The 24,619-nt window shown below is 37.3% G+C and overlaps 2 protein-coding genes across 3 annotated transcripts in view; one reads left to right on the forward strand and one right to left on the reverse strand.

Annotated features, from left to right (window-relative positions):
- CARD14 (caspase recruitment domain family member 14) overlaps nucleotides 1-15,484 on the forward strand; it is a 29,685-nt gene extending 14,201 nt beyond the window's left edge. The window contains exons 9-21 of the mRNA XM_072403956.1: nucleotides 1,458-1,562; nucleotides 2,808-2,905; nucleotides 4,022-4,104; nucleotides 4,843-4,906; nucleotides 5,799-5,985; nucleotides 6,149-6,275; nucleotides 7,482-7,719; nucleotides 8,319-8,382; nucleotides 9,978-10,068; nucleotides 10,936-11,109; nucleotides 12,144-12,265; nucleotides 12,863-12,978; nucleotides 13,979-15,484. Coding sequence (XP_072260057.1) covers nucleotides 1,458-1,562; nucleotides 2,808-2,905; nucleotides 4,022-4,104; nucleotides 4,843-4,906; nucleotides 5,799-5,985; nucleotides 6,149-6,275; nucleotides 7,482-7,719; nucleotides 8,319-8,382; nucleotides 9,978-10,068; nucleotides 10,936-11,109; nucleotides 12,144-12,265; nucleotides 12,863-12,978; nucleotides 13,979-14,186 — 1,677 coding nt within the window. The 3' untranslated portion in view covers nucleotides 14,187-15,484. The remainder of the gene's footprint in view (nucleotides 1-1,457; nucleotides 1,563-2,807; nucleotides 2,906-4,021; nucleotides 4,105-4,842; nucleotides 4,907-5,798; nucleotides 5,986-6,148; nucleotides 6,276-7,481; nucleotides 7,720-8,318; nucleotides 8,383-9,977; nucleotides 10,069-10,935; nucleotides 11,110-12,143; nucleotides 12,266-12,862; nucleotides 12,979-13,978) is intronic.
- Nucleotides 15,485-18,762: 3,278 nt separating this feature from the next.
- CBX8 (chromobox 8) overlaps nucleotides 18,763-24,619 on the reverse strand; it is a 21,323-nt gene continuing 15,466 nt past the window's right edge. For both annotated transcript variants that reach the window (XM_072403957.1, XM_072403958.1), the window contains exons 3-5: nucleotides 22,497-22,562; nucleotides 22,191-22,257; nucleotides 18,763-21,728 (exon numbers count right to left, since the gene is read on the reverse strand). In XM_072403957.1, coding sequence (XP_072260058.1) covers nucleotides 20,898-21,728; nucleotides 22,191-22,257; nucleotides 22,497-22,562 — 964 coding nt within the window. In that variant the 3' untranslated portion in view covers nucleotides 18,763-20,897. The remainder of the gene's footprint in view (nucleotides 21,729-22,190; nucleotides 22,258-22,496; nucleotides 22,563-24,619) is intronic.

Consider the following 24,619-nt stretch of genomic DNA (forward strand, 5'->3'; position numbering starts at 1 on the left):
GTTCCACCATCCCTCAAAAATGCATGAAGACATTTCAACCAAACGTGCCATACATATAACTAAGACTCATGTGAGTGCACCAGTCATCTTTGTACGGTGCTGTGCTATATGTCAGAGCTATATTTGGATGAAACGCATGGAGACATTTCAACCAAACATGATATGTTCCACCATCACTAGGAAACGCATCACCAAACTTGCTAGACATATGACCTAGGCTCATGTAAGTTCACCAATGATCACTAGGAAATACTTGGAGACATTTCAACCAAACTTGCTATACATATGACTGAGACTCATGTGAATGAACCGGCTGATCTTTGCACAGCGCTCTGCTATATGTCAGAGCTATATTTGGATGTATGTGTGTATGTTCCACCATCATTAGGAAACGCATGGAGACATTTCAACCAAACTTGCTAGACATATGATTGAGACTCATGTGAGTGCACCGCTGATCTTTGTACAGCGCTGTGGTATATGTCAGAGGTATATTTGCATCTATGTATGTAAGTATGTGTGTATGTATTGCTCAGCGCAGTGTGCCTTTTGCTTATATTTTTCCATGACGCGGGTAGCTCGGACCTTCTAGCCCATCCCTTATAAACACCATTGTCATAACTGCCTTCTACTACCAAACTCCCCCTGCATACCAGCCACTCCCACCAATTAAATACCCCAACACAAAATCTTGGATTTAAATTGGCTGGCAAGCAGCCGTTTATTTAAAACACCAATAAATAAAGTTTAACTTTCCAAATAATTAACAAACAAATATCCAAATAAATAAATACCAAAATAAATTACATTTTACACTTTGATAAGCATACATTAACATAGATTAACATAACACTCCATTATTAATATACTAGCCCAGCCCCCTCTGGCAACACTACCCTTTTTCTTAACCCCTTAAAAGCTCTGGGCTAGGCCCCAACACCCGGTCATGTAGGCACTGCGCCTAATTCTTACGGCTACGTGCCTCTCTTACCTTTTTTGGTCTATGTTATAAGGTTGCAATAAATAAATACTCGGGCAATGCCGGGTAATCAGCTAGTGTACTTTATAAAAAGATCGCTGTAATTCAAAAATTACCTTAGCCACAAAGATTGTTGAAAATTCACAAAAAGGTATTTAGTTATTGTTACAGTTCATGAACAGTCTTTAATTCTCAAGCATCCCTCATATTATAATGTTCATGAACTTGAGGCTTACTTAGCAGTTAGGTAGATGAGCATATTTGTTGCAGATCAAGCAGGCAGCAATTACACGTATTGGGTGTTGCATGTATTGATCTGCTTTTGTTTATTGTTAGCAATGAATTGCCTTCCAGCCAAATAAATAACAGAGGTATTGGTATCAATGTTTATTTCATGACTTCTAATGATAATTCTTGATAATAAATCTTGATAACCTTCATAATGAGATTTTCTTTAACACCTTTTTATCTTGGTCAGATGGGAAAAGAAAACACCCAATCTAGACATCAGAGGCTGGTGCGGATGGATGCTCTCTGCCCCTTGGAGGATGGGGACAAAGGATCTTCTTGCAGCATGTCTGAGGTTTGTTAGATTCATTTAAAAAGAATTATTAATATTTCTTAAAAATCTATATATATTAGAGCATTTACCCCTTCACATAAATATTTAGAAACGTGTCTGAAAGAGTTCTGCATGATTCCTTATTTTGATGGGTGTCTTAAGCAATTTTTAGTTTTTGCAATCTCTTTCACAACTATATTCATCTCTGTGGACTTTTCCATATGGCATACTGTTAGAACCTTAAATTATCAGGCAAACAATTTGGGAGCAAGCCATCCTTCTGGGCCTGAATGGTATTGCAGACAATGCAACTGAAATAGTATATGCAGAATTTCTCCCTAACTACTGCCTGAGGTCAATAATTTCCTTCTTACAACAGTCTTTAGCATTGTCTATACTTGGTAAAGTCTTCTTTAAAGGAAAACTTTGCCTTTAACAAACCCACAAAGCAAAATATTTACCTTTAACACTTCTGCAAAGATCTTTCCTGTACAGTCCCTCCTGTCACCACACATTTTTTTTTTCTGTGAATGGCTTCCATTTCTATCTGCAAAAGCTTTGTGGTTTCAGGCACAGATACATAGTAAAGATTTAAGGAGTGGGTCTGAATTTACTTTGTGGGTTACGCCCTGGGGCATCTCGTCCTTCAGGCCGCTGAGGCGGGTGCCTTAGGCCCTGTAATTGCTAAAGCCCCCTGCTATGCTCAGCACTGCTTTCTCTGGGCTGGTCCCAAACCCCTGTGCCATTGTGTCATGTGCCATGTACGGAAACTCCATGAAAGGCGTGTAAATAATGGCACAAAGTCCACCCATAACCAACACAAAGCATGCGTGCCAGTCAAGTGTTGAAGAGAGAATTGGGCAGTGTTCTCCACCACTGGCAGGCTCCTCACCTCTGGGTGGCATTACTGGATTATGACAGGGAGTCTCATGGCTGGGAAGTGTAACTGGGTTGTTTATGTCATTATGGGGGGCCAAGGCTAGAATGTGGATCGAGGGTTATGGCGTATGGCATGGGGGTCTTATGGCTAGAATGGGAACCTGGGGGTTATGGATTATGGTCCACGACATGAGCATGAAAAAACAGATGAAAAATTCTATATTTCTTTTCAACCTTGCCTGCCAGCAATACAAATCTTCTGCAACCACAAAGTAAATCCATAGCATTATCTATGAACCTTAAATTGTCAGCATTATCTTTTAACTAAATACAATGTGAGGACTTCTGATATTTATGTGCTCTAAACACATAATTTCATTGTTTCAGTCTTGGCAGGATTTAAGTTGTCAAACCAGCAGTGATCTTGGGGAAAGTATTTCTTGCTACTCCTTCCATGATGAATATTTAGCCGGCCTTTCTAAGAGGTAAGTGGCCTTTTAAATGCAATATAAAATACAAAAAAAGCTTATTCATCAACATTTTATTCCACACAAATCCTAAAGTATTTAGGTAATTCTCATGTTTTTTAAAGTAGCTGCATCTTATCTTATAGGTGTTCCCTATTTGCTAACTGTGCTATTAACAGGGCTGGATTTCCCATAAGCCCACCTTGGCCATGGCAAAACGTCTAGTGTGCCTTTGGCCCCATTATAACTAGATCCATTTCCAAAATTAAATTTTTACAGAAAAAAACAGCACCTACATTTACCAGTGAAAAGCCCTTGATCCATCTGCAAACAGAACCCAGAAAATCCCACGCCACTGGACGGAACGGCAGGCATGGCCATTTTCTTTCTTCTCTCTTCACAACACCCAAACCCACACTGCGCATTCAAGAGATTGAGTGAAGTGTCTTCCTGCAAATATGAAAAAAGTGCTGATTTCACTGCACATACATAAGAATGAGTCTTTTTTTTTTCTTTTACATTATGGTAAAGCCCCTGATAACACATGCCCTATCTAGGACATGTTCAGCAGTGTAAATTTTTTTTCTTTAAAATAAAAGGGATAGCCACTTTTTTATATAATGTTAAAATTGTCATGATAGGTCCACTACATTGAGTAAATTATAGTAATATACCGCCATCTAGAGGCTGTTTTTTATATTGTTTATGACAGTTTGCAATGCAATGACTTGTTCATTGTTAAGTACAGTTTTACAACCTTGTGTACATATTGCTTAATAGGTAAAAAAATACATAAAATATCTATCATTTAAAATATCTTACAAATAAAACTAAAATAACATATAACACAAAAAGAAAATGATATCTGTTAAAACCGACCTTTGTTCCTACGAATATAATATCTTAGGTTTACTGTCATTTATATGACATGATACAGAAAAAATAACTAAAGTTACCTTTAAAATTTTAGTATATACATTTATCCCAGAACTCTTCCATTAAAATTAGTTCCCATTCAACAAATCTGTCTCATCTTCATCATGAAATCTGTTGCAGACCTTCACAATTCTCTTCTGATGTGATTTGTATCTAATTGTTTTATATTAACTAGTTATTAATTATCTTTACAAACAGTAATTGTTCCAATGATCTTCCTGATATTCTCCAAGATGAGAGAGCAGAAACTGACTCTGAATATGAAGCAGACTATAAGAAGGGTAAGAAATACATAATGAAATGTATGATATCCCCAAAGAACTTTAGTAATATATCGTATATCATTGCCCATGGCCATAGATATAAATATGGCCATGGGCAAAAGTGGGGATCCCAAATGTACAGCATTCCAGTTACTTGCACCTCTGCTATTCCATCAATTGGGGTCCTAGAAGAAGGTAAAGGTCCTGAGCAATTGGCCCTTTCCACCCAAAATAGGCCCTGATCGCTGTGATAGCTGCAGGACTCCTTGATTTACTTGTTCTGAGGTTTTTTTGTCTGGTGGACCTTCCTTAGAACCCATAGTATTAGAGGATTGCTGTGGACCAGCTTTGTGGAGCTGTTAGGTAAACTCTGACAGCCATCTAGTCACTTAACCCACATATAAACTCATAATATAATTTGTAGCATACTATCTGCCTCCCTGTCACTTTCATCTTTGGTAAGATATTGGGGGTGTTGCAGGATGCCCATATGTGGGTGAATAGAAGTTGTGGTTTGTTAGGACGGCACAACAATGGGTGGGACCTCTGCAGAGCGACCACTGCTTCCACACAGCGAACAGGGGTCCTTCTCTGCCACATGATGGCAGGGATCATGCTTTTCTGCTAAGGCTGTCAGGCACTCAACTGGATCTATATTAAACACATTTGCTCTATGTTTCAAACACCCTGTTAATTTGTTCATCACCTACCTCCAATACATTCACTACATTCCAACACTAATTATCTGTGTTCCAGGTCTGCAGATATTTTCACCTATGGACATTGGTGACAGAACATGTGAGCTTGGTTGTTCTTCTAGGTAAGCAGGCCAAAAAAACCCTTAACAGGACTTCACAACATTGTGTTGCAGTAACCTGGTACTTCTACCCACTCTTGAACCTTGGTGGTGCCATTCATTTTGAAAGGCACCCCAACCCACCTCCAAAATGCACCTATGTTACAGCATATGGCAATGCACAGCAACAGACTACAATGCATTTTGATGCATTGCATTTTGAAAAGAAAATGGAGTTGTGTTAATTTGTCTAGTCTGGTGTATTGGCAGTATTGTGTTACCCAATGCATCAAAGTAGGCAGAAATGAAAGAGCCCTTAGTACCCATTTATTATCTACACACAGACAATATCACCATACAATGCTTTAATATTTATGAAACCTTTTTATTAGTATAAAGTATATTTTTTAAAATAAGTGGCCTATTAAGTCTTCCTAATGTTACTGACAAGTTTATTGGAATTTCAATTCCCGTATAATTTATACATATTATGTGTATATTATATTCCATTAGATATATCTAAAGCTGAAACTTCTTTTTCGTCTCCCTTTTACTTGCTAAAAGAACATTTATTTATTTATTTATGTATTTATATTTTTGATTTATCCTCTGTTTGTCCTGATGACCACTGTCATTGAGGCAGAATAGAGATAAGTTGTATCTAGAACAGGATTAGAGTAGAAATCTTCCAATGGGGGCCCTTGTGTGGTAGCGTCGATGTTAAGCATTAATTTTTAGGCTGTGTGCACGTAGAATAACCTTGTCACCACAAATATCTGTGAGTTACCACTATGGAAAGGGCACCAGGTACCAGTGTTATTGTTTTCAGTGGTACCCAATTATTACAAAGGCTGTTATGGTGAAATATACTAACCAAGCTTTAGGACAAACTCCCAATCTATTTCTTCTCTTGCAGCCCCGTGAGGAGACGTCATGCTCGGAGGATAACCAGTCGGGTTACGATGATTGCCTTTCAGGGAGATGACTTACTAAAACAAATAAGTATTATGGGAGGAAACAAAACAGGAATCTTCATCCACCAGGTGACCCCGGGGTCAGCAGCTGATGAAATGTCTCTGATGCCTGGATACCAGATCATGGGGGTGAGTTCCAAACACTATGTATTTGTCCCCTGATAAATAGGTGTTTATCGCTTTTTTATTTTTGTTGGTAATTTTCTATTCTTGGTATAATTATTTGGCATCCTACTTGTATAGGCTGATCACTAGTGTTGTCTTGAGCCGTTCTTGTTCTATGTTTCTGCAGGTAGATTTTGATGTTATAAATCCTGCTTACAAGGTGGACCTAGGAGGAATGACTTTTGAAGATGCTTACTGTACCCTTAATAGGGTAAATGGCTTCTGCTGTCTTTCGGTACAAAGCAACATGGAAGGTAAGAAACAGCCAATAATAAATTCTTGTTTTTTATTTTTGCTGAATATAGCCAATATAAATTTATTCCTGACAACCTTGTAGAGCAGGGCAGGATGGACATGTTTATTTAGGAAGCCAGTGTTGTAGTAGAGAGCCACACTCTTTGGTTTTATGAGAGTTATGCCAATAAATTCAAGGCTATTTGTACAGTTCAGTGTTCTTTATCTTGAGGCGAGTAAGTAATGCTGCACACATATAGGGGGTGAAAAACACATCTTCTGCATGGGCAATGAATGTTTTGCCTAAAGAAACTGGACAAGTACATGATGTCTAATGCCATCTGTTTTGGCACACAGCAAAACGAGTCCATTTGTGGATACACAATACTCAAAAAAACAGCACGTTAGGGTCAAATTTATTTTGCATGCTCCCGAAAATTACAACAAAATGTTCAGTTTCTTTTTTGACCACTTGCATCAAAGATCCTTATATAGGAGTCCTACACTTTAACATTTTACGGACAGCAAAAAAATTACCCTGTTACAAGTTACCCAAGTCAAATAGTGACTGGTATTGGGCCTTTTTTAACAGCTTACCAAGAAATAGATACCATGCCTATAAAATACGTGTTACATATTTACATTTCTGTATTGCATGCTGTTATATATATGTCACATACTATATATAGATGTTTCATACCTATCACCCCTCAAATACTTTAATTACTTTCTTAGAATAACAGTACTTTAAATAAAGTTTACATTAAAGTATGTCTTAATGACTTTAATGCAAACGTTTGTGAAATATATTTGTTTGGAATAAGCCTAACACATACTTGTTGAGTCTCTGTTTCCTTTAAAGAAGCCTACTGTTGAAATGTGTGAGGTTGAGACTTTACATATATTACATATATATATATATATATATATATATGTATGATAATATGTATGTTACATATGTACAGTATATGATTTATGATGGATCATAATATTTATTCAATATATTTGCCCCTAATGCTGGACCATAGTTGATCTCTGTTAGTGTTTAACAAATATACTTTTGTATTCATTTATGTTGCCTCAAAGCTCTATTTTCTCTTACTCCTTACCTTAAATGTGTTTTGACTAATACTTACCTAAGAGCTGGTGGAATATTATGATGGGGAACAAGCAATTTCCCAGTCTCCCCTATACCAAAATAATAATAATACTTCATCTGATTACAGAGTATCGAAAGTTATTGAATGATATACAGAGTGGCCTGGTCACTTCAGGGGACTCCTTCTATGTTCGTGTAAACCAGACAATTTCTTCACGCATTAAAGGCGGCCTAAAGGTATCCTGTGGTGACATCTTACACATTACCGATACAATGTACAAACACCGCTGTCAGTGGTTTGCTCACCGGGTCAATGCATATACTCTGAAAGATGGAGACTCAGGAATCATTCCCAATTACAGACAGTAAGTCATGCTTAGCACTGTCATAGGATTGCAAGATATTTACATTTTCTCTTTGCATTTATTGTGGATTGTTTTTTGCTTTTGTGATCTGTCAGCAAAGCTTTTCCTTTTAATAAAATAATTACCATGGTCCATAGGCCATAGGTAGTGGGAACAATACGATGTCAGAGAGTTTCTAGTTTTCATATCTTCCTGGAATCACTGAAGCCTTATTTTCCATCATTTTATGTGAATCCACACTATGGGCTCCAATTAAAAGACAGGGAGTCAAAACTTCCCACAATGATCTGCGGCATCTGGGAGAGGAAGCACAAGAGACCTAAATGGAGGGTGATTTTACTTGGCCAGAGAAGTTATAAGATTTGCTTTTTTTTACTTTATGAAACGTGTCCAGCATATAGTACCTGCAACCTTTAAATGTACTTTTACGTTTCAGCAAGTAAGCATAGGCTTTAACTCTGCAATATGCTGTCTTTGTAACTGTACATAGGAAGAAATAGCCTTAGTTTTTTTTCCTAGAGATCAGAACAGCTCCACTGAGTTCCAGGTCTGCTAATATTTGAAAATCATTTATGTGTACAAAATGTGCTTTCTCACAGAGCTCAACAGCAATTAATAACATCTTTACAGAGCATCACATGGGAAAATACAATCCCCCGAATGGTGAGTAAATGTGGCCAAAGTCGTTATAAAAATTTGCAGCTTTGGTTAATATTTACAATTATTATTAACCAGAATCACAATTACACTCATTGCTAGGACTCTCTTGTATCTTCACTGGTGACTACCTGTGTCTTCTCTTTGTTTCCTCTATTGTGATCCCAGTCTTCTTTATGTCACCCTCCTCTGTGATCCCCATCTTTCCTATATCCCCTTCCTCTTTAAAATAAAGGAAAGGCTCTATGGATTAGTTTGGGATTATGCACAAGAGCAACTTTCTTTCTTTATTCAGGAAAAAACAGCATTAAAAGATCTCTTGCTTCTGTGCATTGCATAGTAAGTGCTGAAATCTGGATAACATTGAATATTTAAAAGACCATAGCTGGGAAAGTAAATGATGGCTGTATTTGGAAAGGTTGCTTTCCAGCTTACGATTGTGAGAAATGCTCAGCTATCTTTTTGGGTGTTTCTTTCCTTAATACTCAGAATGTGAAGTTGCAAACATAACAAAGACTTATATAAATAAATACCCAAAGCTGTCCTTGGTGACCTGTTTGTTTTATGACTTCTTTGTGAACAATCATCAGCTCATATATAGCCTAACTGTAGTTGTTGCCAAGAGGAAGGAAATTTTCTGCACAGACCTGGAGAATAAACTGTTATAGATGAAGGACTCCGAGTGAATAATAAGAAGACCCTGTAATGAGCACGGCTTTTCACTAAGTGCTTCTACCACCTCCTCTGTATATACTGTACATATAGTACCATAAAAACAACCCTCAACCTCCTATCATATGAGAAAATTGCTGTCATAAAAGTATGCATTTCAGACCAAGGGCTTTATGCATTTTCCATATTCTTGAGCTTTGCTGTCTAAAGATAGAAGAAGAATTTAACTTCTTGATATATAACCCTTATCTTTAGACAGCAATGCTAAATACCCAGCAAATTGTAACATTCACAATACTCAATATAAATGCTGGAGGGCTCAGGACCCATTACAAGCTCTAAACCGCCAATGAAGGTGCCACGTCACAATTTCCTTTGCTGTAAGCATGTTACTTATTTGGAATGATGACATAAAGTAACATAGCTTTGCTAAGTCCAGAGTCCTGCTTCTTCCATTGCCAGTGTGAGTTCTGCTGTGCAAGTTACAGTAAGGCTATTATTACAAGGCATATACAGGTACTACTATAGGTCTATGGAAATATTACCCCTACCTTTATGCTCAGCCAGTCATGTTTAGTTTAATAGTCCTTTTATTTTTAAGGACATAACTACATTTTCTGTTGCCTATTTTAACTGCTTGGAATCCAGATGTAAAAAGACATATTTTTGCAAAGGCCATATCACACAAATGATTATGAAACAAGTAACTCTTTGCTCCAGAATTTAGAAAATTGCCTAAATTTGCTTTGCCAATAAAATGCACCATTGGGGCTCAAACAAAATTTCTAGAGCTGCAATGCAGAGCAATTATGTTATGTCTTGTTAGTCACTGTTGTTGGTAATCATTAACAAAGACTTTTTGCAGGTCATGTGATTTACACCGGACAACCATACGCCAAAGTAAACATTTTACATTTCTTCTTTAACAGCCAAGAAAAGACATTCGTATAGTAAGCACAGACCGCTGTAGCTCTCATTTGCTCTGGAAGTCTCAAGACTGTGGCATTTGCTGTTGTGAAGGTAATTATTACAATATCTCATTTGTTTTGTGTCCCTTTTCTGTATAGTAAATTTCGTTCATTCCAAACTTATATTACAATCTTTTGGTAGATGGTGCATGACACTCCACAAGTCTTACTGAACATGTTTGGTGCACTATCTAAGCTAATGTTGATGGGAATGTAGATACCTGCATTGCCTATGACAGAGGAGTAAGAAACTCCCCTGTCGTATCTGCAACATCTTACTGTACAAAGTAAAGCTGCAGTGTTCTACTATATTAAGTATTTTTATATTTCTCTCCCACTGTGAAAACATTCTGGCAGTTGAACAAAAAGTAAGTTTTCCCTAGTAAAATATGAATGTTATCACAGCAAGAGAGGAGTGGTCAAAAGCACAATTGTCAAAGCCAGGTAGGTATCATATATATATATATATATACATACACATTTACACAGTATATACACATGTACACCAAACATTGTAGGTACTTAAAGGAATTGCATGGTATGCATAATATTGGACAATAATGCTATGTGAACTGCCTATATTCCTTTCGAAAATCCACTCAGTTGTGAATATGAATAATTTATGAACATGTTCTCATCAATCTTTTTAATCTGCAGCTATTATTAAAATAATACCTAGTGATCATGTAATCAAGTTCTTATAAGGCACTTGGTATTGAGTTTATTACGCTATATTATGATATATTATTATATATTATGATATTCTCAGCATAATTAGATTCAAATCGGGCTGCCTCCCATTTAGCAATACGTGCAAATGACTTCTAAGACTTAGGGTTGACTACAACATTATTTATATCATTATATCAGTCAATTTATATTATATAGTATTTTGTATTGTGCTTATATTCCTATGTAGATCCCACTACCAGCTACCCAACCAGCAGAGGATGTCTGACATTGATGCCGTACACACTGGCCACTCACTATAAGATTACTGTCCTACGTCCAGTCCTCCTGGTTCCTTCTCTGCTAAGAAGAATCCTGAGTGAAAAACTATGTGCAAATAAAGACTTCATGAAATGTGACACAGGTAAATCCATCATGAATCCTGCACATAATTCCACATTTTACCTTCCAATTCTGAAGCCAAATGGACTTTCATTTTTCTATTTTTGTCTTTTATCCCTTTCTATCAATATAACAAAATATTTATACTTACTGGTGCTCTATGGTAAATTACACACTTTACATGTAGTCAATGTAGCTGGCTTCCTTATAGTGGTTGTAAGTAAGGTCCCCCTTACATTGATGGTCAGTGAAGAATCACACCTTATTTTATTGGTCACTGTTGGAAGGCCTCCTTACATTGGAGATCAGAGAAATACCCACTTATATTCATGTACAATAGTAGAATGTCCCTTTACATTGGAGGTCATCTGAGAAGAACCTATTGATGTTCGTGCTGAAATGCTTCCTACAATGATGGTCAAAAGTAAAGTGCAATCTTACATACACTGGTGGTTATTGGTTATTGGATGGATAAATGCCCCTTATATTGGGAGTCAGTAAAGGAAGAATGTCCCCACACTTTAGTGGTTGCCTGGAAGAATGGCCATTTACATTGGGGGTCAGTGGAAGAAAGTCTTCCTCTCACATTAGTTATCCATTGTATGAATTCCCCCCTTACACTGATAGTCAGTGGAAAGAATTCCTCCCTATTTAGTGTTCAGTGGGAAGTATGACTTCTTACATTGATTGGTAGTCAGTGTAATGTAGAAGTGCTCTTACACATACAGTCGCTCGAGGTCAATCAATCGGTATCATTGGTTTCAGTGGTTGCATTACTGAAGGAATAATCCATGCACCTTACTCTTTGTTCTGGTTATGCAGAGTGATGTTTGCACAGGGATTATTAGGGCACCTTCTGGAGGGGGTCAATGTATTTAGAACAACCTAAACTCTAATGGGTTTCACTGTCCTTGGGCACCAAGAATGAGCTTAGTGATGCCCATACATATTGCTGACTCTGGCCTATTCCCAATACCCCGCCTTTAATATATCACTGCTTTGCTGCTTTTTTCTACATACTTTGATATGTATTCTCACCAAAACCATCCCTTCCAGAATGTTTGACAGAAGCTGAATATGCTACAAGAAATCAACGAGGTGACATAATTGGTGAAAAGGAGGGAGAGGGCATACGCTGCTGGTATACCAGACAGAATGTGGAATCTGTAGCCCAACAGGTGAGGATTTAGAAGACGGTAAAGGGTATCCACTAAAATGATGTTTTATTAGAATATAAATGGGTGCAGCTATGGTAAATAATCCACTGACTTGTCATATCTTTTGGGAAATCAAATCAAATAAATTCTACACCTAAAGGTCAACTCCAACCACGTTTTTGAGGTTAAAATGTACATTAGGCCCCCCATTTTCTAAAGAAATGTAAAATTTCATATTTAATGATTATCATTGAAATAAAAAAGTGCTGCTTTCATGATAACTTAATTTGATGCCAAGAGGAAGGAGGAGCATCATATGTTATAAATGTAATCTTCCCATTTCACTGCCATTTGCCGTAGACATTACATGAACCCCCTATTCTGAATTCACAGTTCATATGTTCATATTAAAGAGACCGCAGTAGGAGAAAACCCTTCTTAGGGGTCCCATATTTGCTGGGGAACTGGAAATCTGTAGTGATGCATGCAATTCAGACAAATTAATGACTAATACAAGAAAGCTGAAATATTAATTTTGTATGAAGTTTGAATTGAGGTAACAGAATGTTGTAAGTTAAATCTAACCGGAACATTTCTATACTCTCTATTACACTACAGAATGCACACTGCCTTCTAGAGCTTGGGTTATCCTGTCTCTCTGCATTGATTCGTGTTGGTATCTATCCCATTATACTGCACATCCCATTGACCGAGAAGAGCACTAAAAAACTAAAGTAAGTGACATTTAAACTTACTAATACAAACTATAAGCCAGATTTTAGTCCATAAACATAAAATACATTTTACTTGTAACATTGACCCAAAAATGTCAAGAATACTTTTAAAAAGATTTATTGTTTATTACTAAAATACCATCCTTGGGCTCCAAACAAGTGGCTTTTCCCAGTCTCCTTCCATGGTGATCAAACTAAATATCAAACTTTTAAAGAACTTACAAGGTTAGCAAGGACTGATCCATATTTATTATTTGTGAATACTGAAGCACACCAGGATTTTTATGATTTTGTCATCTAAAGGTTAGTATCTCAACGTAGCATGTAGATAATACATTTGGATGACAATTCAACAAATAGGAGTCAAGAGGAGTCTTTATTTCCCTATGTAGAATGCATTAAGGCAGCATTCACCAACCTGTGGTCTGCGGTTTTGGCCGGTGCAATGGGAGAGGGGGCGGGTTGTTTCCATATGGGGGACATGGTCTACGGCTCTGGCGGGTGCATCCCCCAGCAGGGTCCTTCTCCCCAGCCGTGGACCATGTCCCCCATATGGACACAACCCGCCCACTCTCCCATTGCAGGCGGGTTGTGTCTCTGGAGTGGGCGGGTTCTGTCATCATGACATCACAATGGGGAAACTTTTTTTCTCCTTGTTATTAGGGCCTGCAAATGTGTTACCATGCATTACGGTTGATTGTTTTATTTTAATCAGCTCAAGGCAAATCATAAAACATAAAAATATCTGATAGGTTCCAAACACACAGAGTGTGAATTAGTGCACTGCAGTCTAGGTGCATTGCCTGTCCTGTAAGTGTGCAATGACTGTTATTCAAAAACACATAATGCACCAATGTGTAAGGGCCTTTGGGTTTATACTTATATAGCATGCGTGCATATAACATATTTATACCAGCTTATTCAAAGATCCAGAACGCTGACACATAGGTATAGATACATACATGTGAAATACATTCTGATACATTTTTATGTCTTTTAGAAAAACTCGTCAATGGTGGGGGAAGTGTGAGGACCTGTTATTGGAGTGTGCCCAGAGGGAAGAGGCTGAGCTGGACTCCCTGCCATGCCTTTACAGAACTGTGGATCCTGATAGCTGGAATGACCCTGACTCTCTCCTCTGCAGAGTAAAGAGCGCCATCACAGATGAACAAAAACGAGTTGTCTGGCTAGAGAATCAGCCATGCTGAACCTAAAAATGCAGCATAAAGAACAGTTGTCAGTATTTCTGCTAAGAGGTTAAATCCAATTTATATCTTATTTAGGGTGCAGCTTTTTTAAATCAGTCTGTTTTTTTCGGTGGTCCACCCCTGATTTAGTAGTGGGCGTGTCAGACTGCTTCAGAGGAACCACTGAAGCAGTCATTTTCACTGATGCCTAATCATTTTCACTGATGCCTAATTTGGGATTTATTTTTTTAATTTTTTTATTATATTCTTTTTTAAAGAATCCCATTTTAAAAATGCAGCAAATCATTTCTGTCAATCTTTACTTTTTGTACAGCCAGGTCTTATACAGCATATTTATTTTTAATAAAACTTCTGTATGATACTAAACGATTACTGCAATATACAGTATAAGCATTTACATGATTCATTAACAGGTTGGCTTTATAACATTTAATAATATTTGTACTGAAAAATATCGCAGAGGTGGCCATTGCCTTATGTTTTGTCTGCAATTGTTAGTTGTCTGGCTGTCATGCTGACTGCTCTGGCTTTAATATGAAAAATCAAAAAAATAGAACATATATGCAGGATATGAGAAAGAATATTACTAAGACTTTCCTGATCTGCCTACTTGTTTCAGGTCAGTAAAAAATACCAAGATGATTGGGATAACCATCATCTAATATTATTATTATTATTATAACAACCAGATTCTTGGCATTTCAAGTCAGCATTACTAGCCCTTTATGTCTTCTAGTAATAAATTACCCAAAAGAGTTCGTCTGTAGGCTGCTTTCACTGTATGTTAAGCCTCCAACCTGCTTGTTATCACTATATCTAAGTTTAAAAAGTGATCCGCAGATATCACACTTCTAAAAAACTTCTCTCAACATTGAGGGTCCCTGGCTGCCCCCAGATGTCATTTAGCCATCTTGTCAATTGTAAATTTTCTCTGCACCTGGGACCTTTAATATGCAGATTGTGGGTAAGAAAAGGTTTAGCTTGTCTTTCCAATTTTTTCAGAGCAAAAGTGGGAAATGCACCAGTTTCTTAAACATAAAAAACTGGGTCATTGAGAAGAACAGAAAGACAGAAAGCAATAGAGGATGGCTTCTAAATGTCTATGTTTTGTCTATCTTTCAACCAAAACTCATTATGGGATGTATAAATCTGTATGAATAAATGATAATTAAAAAAAATATTTATATTGCTTTTATGTAATATGTAAATATTGTATTGTTTTATTTGTAAATAACTAATTAAAAGAAAATGTTCCAGTGCTGGTCTCAGTAATAAAACACGATTAGATTATTGTCATATCTTTTTTGTAGGTGTGTTGTGTTGTGTAAATGTATGAATGAAATGTGGCTTCATAACAATTTTCGTAGTAGAATAGGGCCTGGCCGGAGAGGGATCACTTGGACAGCACTGGTCAGCTGAAACATGCAATATATGTGAACTAGGGATCCTTGTTTTTTTAAAAAAGTCTCTTAGAAATATGTAAAGATGTAAAGCAGTGAGGAGAAGGTTATTTCTACATTTTTGCTGTTTTCCCACTGAGATTCATATTCTCTTTTGACCATTTTACCAGGACAGAAAGTGAGGAGAAATCCAAATAGGGTGACTACACTTGGGCTATGTCTTCCAATTATTTTCCAACATAATCATCCTATCACACTAGATTCTGGTGGAGATTACCGGATGTGCGTATGCAGGCATGGCCCACCATTGTCTCCATTAAGCAACTTGCCCTAAACAATGCATTGAAACCATTTCAGGATTGAATGTAGACAAAGCAGCTACAAAGAGTCTACATGAGGTCAGCAGTACTGAGATTCCGCATAGCATAAAAAAGTAAATACCAGGGAGTTACACTTATTTTAACACCAACTGTACATGATTTCATAATGTAACTATTTCCATTATAAAACCATTTCCATGTAACCTTCTGAATGAAACCCAATCCATGCAACACCCAAACGGAGGGTAGTACAGGAAAGCAGTGGCAATCAATAATGTCACTCAAAATGGCCTTACAAAAGCTTCGCTCATGAACACCAAGGGTCCATATGTGTTGATATAAAAATGGTGAACTTCCCACTTGGACAGCAAAGTGGATACACAAAGTACCCATGTTTCATCTGCTTGTGGGATAGTAGAGCAAAGCAGGATCACTGGAAAAAAGTGACATGGCCTCCAAGGGAAAACATGAAAAAAGGCGCAGCAAACATAATTACCGAGCCAATGGTTGACAAAGAAAAAAATCATTCTTCCTCCACTACACAAAAAGTTGGGATTAATGAAGCAATTTGTTATAGCTCTGAACAAGGACGGTGATTGCTTCAAATACATTTGTAGATTCTTCCCTGGATTAAGTACTGAAAAATTAAAAGCAGGAATCTTTAATGGACCCTAGATGCTGAAAACTGGGGGAACCCTGTTGAGAAACACAGCTTTAGAGAGTAGATTGTGAAAAAAAAAAAAAACACACCAGCTCTAGGTTCTGTAAATGTCAATTTATCCAGATCATTTGTTCTTGTAACATTGAAGTTGTTTGACAGATTTCTAAGCCACTTCAATGGTCATCATCAGAATTGATCAAGTGGCTTGGAAAACTGAAACATTTCCAACATTCCAAAAATAAATCTAGCTGTAAGTGACTATTACTAGCTATAAAATTGTAAATGCTTACTTATAGTATATTTATTTCCCAAAACCAAGCTCTCCCCTCTTCAGGGGCTGTCTAAATACTCTCTGTGCTTCCCAGCTTCTCCCTCTGTCCCAACATAAATGTTTATGTTACTATTGGGGGAAGCATGCATGCAGCTCTGGAGTTCCGGCGGCTCTGGTAGTTTGTTCCGGCTCCGCCGCAGGTTGCCGTCCAGGATTAGGCCGGATCAGCCAGGGGGCGTTAGGCCGGAACAAACTACCGGCTAGGCTGTATCTGGCCCAAAGGCTGGAGATTGCCTACCTCTGATCTAGGTGATCCCCGGGCCTCTAAATAAAAGTCAAAAATTGAGAAAAAAAAAAGAAAGAAAGGTAAATTCTTGACTTAAACAGCAGTATTCTTGTCTAGGGGAGGGTAGCATTGAGGGGTTTTCTGCAGAATCCCCACGTCCATAAGAGTGCACCAACAAAACCATGCTGGAGCATCTTCTTAGGACATTTTGGATCTTTCTCTATTTTTTTTTTTAATTCAGGGAGTGGGGAGTTGAGCCATGAGCAAGGTCTACATTAATATTAAAATTAGGATGGCTACCAGAAGGCTGCATTTGGCCTGCTTTGTGCTGCATTTTTTAAATACAGCTTGTCTTGTTCCAATTTGTGTTGCAGGTAAAAGTAGGTCACTTGCAGCCCAAAATGCATGCAGTCAAAAGAAATTTTCTTCTTTGGCTGACAAAGCCTGCTTACACAAGCTTAGAGGGAGATTGACTTTGTAAGGGTACACACTTTTATAGAGCTTTGCTTGTCAAGTCCAAGTTGTGTATGTACCTATCAGATGAATATCCCTACTCTTCCAGAAAACACTTAACTTACTTTTGGGAATGGGAAACATGAATTATTGAGTGATTGAGGAAATGTAGAATAGCATTCTAATTGGTCCATTACAGTAACCTAAAGAGACACTTTCAGGTGACACCGCCTCTTGCTAGCCTAGCACAGCAAAGTATACTCACCAACCTTATTTCTTCTCTGCAATGGAACACCCTAAATAAGTTCAGTGTTAGATATTTCCTGTATCGATGAGAAAAATGCCAAAATCCTAGTAATAGTACACGCAGCGCCAGGTACAGTTTCATGGAGGAGGTTGTATGCTCCCATTCTAATTAGAAAATTAACTACAGATGAAACATGGAAGCAGCAAAGTGAGCACCATACATGTGTATTCCTTGCTTTGTGTAGTAAGATGTAAGCAGGACTTGGCCCAGTGTCTGATCAAGGAACAGCAGAGAAGATCCTTGTTCCTACAGTTGAGCAATGGTGATATTACCTGTGCAGCAACACATTCAATGTACATTAAAGACCAATGGATCCAAACGACTTTTACATCAATATCTCCTAAACTGTGCTTTAGGCAATATTTTGTATTGAAAATTTAGAACAAGTGCATTATTACATGGTAGACTTATGAAAAAAGGCAAACCACAATACAATACAGTGAAACCACAATAAAACTTCCACGCAAACCATAGCAAATTAAAAAGAGGAAAGTTACTACAAATATTTAAAACGTGGCATTTTACAACATTAAAAAGCATGAAATTAGAAGATTAAAACTGACATTTCAAAAATGCCAAAATGAAAAAATATCAAAAAACGCCAAAAAAAAGCAATAAAGTAAAAAAAAAAAAAAAAATGTTCCAGGAAGTTGTTGCCTGTCATGCAAAAGGCCCTTCATCATAGGATTTGTGTTCTCGTTTTTTAACACTGAAATTTATTAGGACGGTCAGTTCATTTCATGCAATGTGTCAGGTTTACAGATATAAGAAAATGAATGAAAATATTAAAAAGTCCTGTTATAGAAAATGACGTGTTGATAGAAAAAAGTAAATATACACATAGTTATATTTAGTGCCTATAAAAAGAATTCAGACCCTTGGAAGTTTTCATATTTTATTGTAAAGCATGAATTGTAAAGCAGAATTCAATTAATCAAAGAAATAGACTATTTCCTATCAAAGTGAAAAGATATTGAAGAATAAAAACAAGACATACCTGGATGCACAAGTATAAAACCCCCTTCAAATGTCATTGTTTAGAAGAGGAGATATAACTTTGGCAGCAATAACAGCTTTAAATCTGCATGGATTCGTCTCTGAGGCGCCCCTGGACACTGGAAGGCTTCCCTGTTCCTCCTTACTAAATCCTTTCATGTGCAGCCACACTTGGCCCGATTTATTAAAGTTCTCCATGGCTGGAGAGGATACACTTTCACCCGTGAAGCTGGGTGATCCAGTAAACCTGGAATGGATTTCCGCAAACTTATTTGCTATTTGCTAGCAAATGTTTTGAAGCCTGTACCAGATCCATTCCAGGTTTGCTCAATCGCCCAGCTTTACAAATCAAAGTGTATCCTCTCCGGCCTTGGAGAGCTTTAATAAATCAGGCCCACTGTTTCTATAGGTAGAGATCTTACCCATTCCAGGACATAGTGTTTTTAAGCTTTTTACTTGAGGTCACCATCTTGCTAGAAGACAAATTTTCAAAGTTTTGATAATGTGTTTGACAATCTGCTGTTTTGGTAAATTCCAAACATTGCGTTTAGTCTGAATATCTACATTTTGGTCTCATTGGACAATAGTATCTTTTTCCAGCTACCCCCTGGGTCTCCCAGATTACCTTGGAAAGTTGTACATAGCTGTAATTTGACTGTAATGTTAACATAAAGCTGCAAATGATGAAGCACCCAAACAACAGATGTATGCATGGTACTGCCAATTCCAACCCAGAGGTGCGTTACTCCTTTACAGATTTAAAAGGTTTCTTGGCTGCCTAAGAAGCCTTCGCTCTGTATGGTCACTCACCTTTGGTGGTCAGTCTATGCTAAGCAAATTTACAGATCAGCTTCCTAACTTGGGCTTTTAACTCACCTTTAAATAGCGGTACCTTTTCAGATACATGTGCATTTGTACTACATTCACCTGACTACACCTGGATATCTCCATTTCATTAAGTACGCAACCATAAAAAGAATCGGCTCCACAAGTTGTAACTAACAGGAGTGTATACTTATGCAAACAGTTTTTGTTCTTATATTTCCTGGACAAGAAATAGTCTATTTGTGATGGTCAGTGTTGAAAAAACAATCTTAATCCGCTTGGATTTGTTGTTCTATACACCAATCAGTCAAAACATTAAAACCTCCTGGGGAGGAATATATCAGAGAGCAACTAAACAGTCTGTTCATAAAGAGACTAGTTTGGGAGATGGTTTGAGAACTACATCAGAGTTAGATCTCGTGTGGTGTTCACAGTGTCAAGTGATTGATACCAACCAAAAGTAGCATATCACAAGACAACTGGTGAACCGGGGTGAGGGGTAGGGGGTCAGCTCATTTGATCCAGTGCCACAGGAAACTTACTGCAGCACAAACAGCAGAAAAACCTAATGCTGGTCATGAGAGAAAGCGGTCTGTATTCATGCTACATATAGGGCTACATAAACACAGACCAGTAATGCACCCATGGTGACATGTTCACTACTGAAAGCACCTACAATGGGTAACAGAACTGGACCCTGGAGTAACAGAAGAATGCCTTAGCATTGTTTACCTAGCAAAGGGACCCAGAAATGATAGCAGGAAGCACTACAAGATGGCGGTGTAACTTAAAGAATCTGCTGCTATATACTGTTGGTTCCTGAAGCCATAGGACACCATTAAAAGTCTGGAGAGCTGTTTCAGCAGTACATGCTTATCGACACAATAATTGGTAGGATGTTTTAATGGTTGGACTGATCAGTGTGTGTAAATATTTGTGTGTTTCATACTGCAAAATAAGCTAAATGTTTATACAGGTCACTGAACTCCAAATATACAACATATTTTCTTGGTGTAGTGTCACTGTTCTCTTTATATAGGAATTACTTTAATTATTTTATATTATATTTTACATATGTCTATGTACTTGTGAAAAAAAAATGAAGGGGTATTATATATTTACACACATACATATAAAATACTACAGCACCTAACTTTGTGAATGCTACATATACAAATATATTAAAATATGATCATCTTTTATCTTTAAAAAACCCTTCATCTGTGTTACTTTCCTTTATTGTCACTGTCAGAAAGTTTGATGTCACATCTGTGACTATTACTTTCTCCAAGTTGTCTGCTGAGGGTCTCCAAGTCTCATCTTCTGGTTCCCCAAGTATCCTGGCCACTGGGATACGAGCGATAAGAGAAGGTTTTCCCCCATGTGTAACCAAAGCATCCTTATAGAAGTCAGACATCTGGTGATGGTATCCAGAATTGTGCCTGTGTTTCGGGACAATTGTTTCTTGGGAGTTGGAGCTCTTAGAATCACTTCTAAAATTTGACTTATGCGTATGTCCTTCATAGCTTGACCTCTGGTCATGTCGTGTGTGGGTGTCTCCAACTTCCTTAGGCATGAAACATAGATCTGTCTGGCTGGTTGACCCCAATTCTGCGTGCTGCCGCCGTGCCAGCTGGATGACACTGTGTGTTGGTTTGTATTTCAGCAATCCTGCTTCATGTACCCTGCTAGAACCAGTCATATATTCAACCTGACTACTATGGTTAGGAGCAGACATTCTTAGGGTTTGAGATTCTTCCCTATGAAGTCCTTTTGAATGGTGATGTTTTTTTTTCTTAATGTTTAAGGTATATCGCTCCCCTCCAAATTCTGGTCTGCCCAATCTTTCTTTAAAGATTTCATTCGTCTCGTTGCTCTCTTGTGAAGAGTTTGGGGTGCTTCTTAACCCTTCTCTGGACCTAGATGGCATTTGCTGGGAAGGATGACCTGGGAATGGAAATCTTACACCACGAGCAGAGTCCTTTCGAAATTCATAGGTCTTTGCATTTGCTTTGGCTTGAGCCTGGGAAAGCACAAAATTATAGTTAGAGCATGTATCAAGTAAAACCCAACCCATTTTTTTTAACTGCAGAGTATTTTAACTTAACTTGTTTTTTAGCTCAGCACATGCACAGTGTAGAGCCTCTTTTGACAGTTTGGTACATGTGCAGTGCAATCTCCAGGACGCTGAGCTCCACATAAGGTGGGACTTTAGCCCAAAAACACACACTATGGCTTCATTTATAAAACAAGGAGTCAAACATTCCCTTGTGAGAATCTTTCAGGTTCATGCATTTCAATTCCAGTAATTCATTCCACCCAGGAATGTCTGAGGGAATGTAAGATTCCCTGTTTTATAAATAGAGCCCTATATTTTTTTTAATTATTGCATTATTGTAAATGTTACAAGAAACTGATTCATAAATCATCAAAAATGACGTATTACACAGTAAAAATGATTGTAAGGTCATTTTACATTTCTTACCTTTAGAAGGAATGTTTTGGGTTTTGGACCCCTCTTTTTCGGTCCATACATTTCTCTCTCTCTCTCCCTAGGATAAAAGACATACATATTGTTAAAGTCAGGAGTTCCCTGAATTACATAGGTATTCCTGGATTGCAGCTTGCTACAAGTGTGCATATATTAAAAATAAATAAATCAGTACATATTAATGGTAGATAACTGTACTCCATAACCTTCCACATGTTGTACAGTGTGACAATATTCACATTCTGTAATCCTAATAATTTCAGCAAATTATAGATTTTTTTCTAGGAGAGAACTACAAACCTGTCCTCAAAGGCCGATACCAATCTTGCATCCAAAATGTTCTCTTCTGGCTCCCAAGTGCTGTACCTATAAAAATAAACAGAATTGTAACAGGCTGGTAAATTGCAACATCCTAATCCTTTTTACCTAGGGACAGGTATAAATTCTGGTGCCACATCCAAATATTAATTACTTTTGAATCTATCACAATTCTAATAGATTTTTGAGGGACCTATAAGTTAACCACTTCTCAAAACTTGTTTTAAAAACATTACAAAACCATAATTTATTGACTCATTAAAAACAAGGACGAGTATATTGCTCAAAACACAAATGTTCAATCTCGATCAGCATTAAACACTTTTCGCAGCAGAGTCTGCTTCTTCAGGAAGAACGAGACTGATATTGAATGTGTAATCATTATTCACCAACGTTTATTCTCATGGTTGCATATCACTGGTTGGGGCTCGGCTGGTAGTGCCGGTCTCAGTTGTAGCCCAAAAGAGGATTTATTTTGCTTGGTAAACACATAAATTATATGACATTTTATTTACCTTCCTATGACAAGCTAAAAGGAGAGAGCTCTCACACATACTTGAATCTCTTTTCTTAGGAAACCATTTAAATCCTTGAGGTTATTTCTGGGGAAATTGTATTTTTCCAGGGAAGGGTGCACCCTAGTTTGAGAAAGGGTGACTGAAATGGAAGAAGATATTCTCCTTTTTGAAGAATTCAATGTTTTTTTCAAATGGGTTTTTTTAGGGGCTTGACCAATAAACAATTTACAATAGTTGGTAAAAACATTGCTTTTCCATTTTAATCTGCTAATACATTAATTTAAAAACACATAACGCGCTAATGAACATCAATTTTTCCTTAGTAGATTACATAAAAACATCTAATTTCTTACATTTTCCATGCTACCGTCCTTGACACATTTCACCCAAAGGCTTCCTCAGAAGGACATAATATGATAGGTGCATCTGGTTCCTTTAACAAAGTAAACGCATACATACATGTTTAACCTTATTATCACTGCACTTGGTTGTTGGTAAACCTCCAGAAAACAAATTTGAAAGTAAATATTTTGTGAATTTAGTAGAAACTGTTGCATTTGTTTTACGATACAGACTTTTTATAGTTATATCTTGAAATTTGGAAAAAAAACTATAGTGCTTACTGGATTAAATTAATTACAGGTGACTGGCACTGCTGATCAGTATTACACTGACTCCTCAAGAGAGGAAATCCTATTGACCAGGTTTGGTGGAGTGGGTGAAACAATGTTGATAAACAACAAAAAGGGCTCACAGAGCTCATATTTGTATTCATTAGTTCATTATTATGCGGTATACGCTACTTGAGGAATTCTGATTATGTCTTAAAGATCATTTGCATCATGCAAACCTAAAAGTGCAAATTTGGTTTCTGGGGCTTTAACAACCAATTGCAATGATAATAAGGTTAAACATATATGTGTACGTTTACTTTGTTAAAGGAAACTGATGCACCTATCATATTATGTCCTTCTGAGGAAGCCTTTGGGTGAAACGCGTCAAGGACGGTAGCATGGAAAATGTCAGAAATTAGATGTTTTTATGTATTCTACTGAGGAAGTATTGATGTGCATGTATTAGCAGAATAAAATAGAAAAGCAATGTTTTTATCAACTTCTGTAAATTGTTTTTTGGTCAAGCCACTAAAAAATCCCATTTGAAAAAAACTATTACATAACAGGGATGTGGTGCTATTCAAAACATTTCTCCCAATTGTAAGATTCTCTTCCTTCTTTGAAGAATTAACTAAATTCAGTGTTACAGCAAAATTCTCTCCTGCAAACATCCAGATTGGAGATTACATCAGGAAGATTAGGTAACAGTGTATCAGCCAATACAAGATAAAGATTGGAAGTAATCTTCCCAAAAAGTATTGGATATTTGCCAAATTTCCACTGAAGAGATTTTTTTGAGATAATATTCAATTCTTACAGTCAAAAGGCAAATAATTTTTGTAAAAGCAAATGGAACAATTACCTTACAGCACACCATGGGGTGACGAGGACACAGTGTGCAGCCTTATAGAGGAGTAATATGACGAGGACACAGCGTGCAGCCTTATAGAAGAGTAATATGACGAGGACACAG

This window comes from Pyxicephalus adspersus, chromosome 3, assembly GCF_032062135.1.
Source record: "Pyxicephalus adspersus chromosome 3, UCB_Pads_2.0, whole genome shotgun sequence".
NCBI lineage: Eukaryota > Metazoa > Chordata > Amphibia > Anura > Pyxicephalidae > Pyxicephalus > Pyxicephalus adspersus.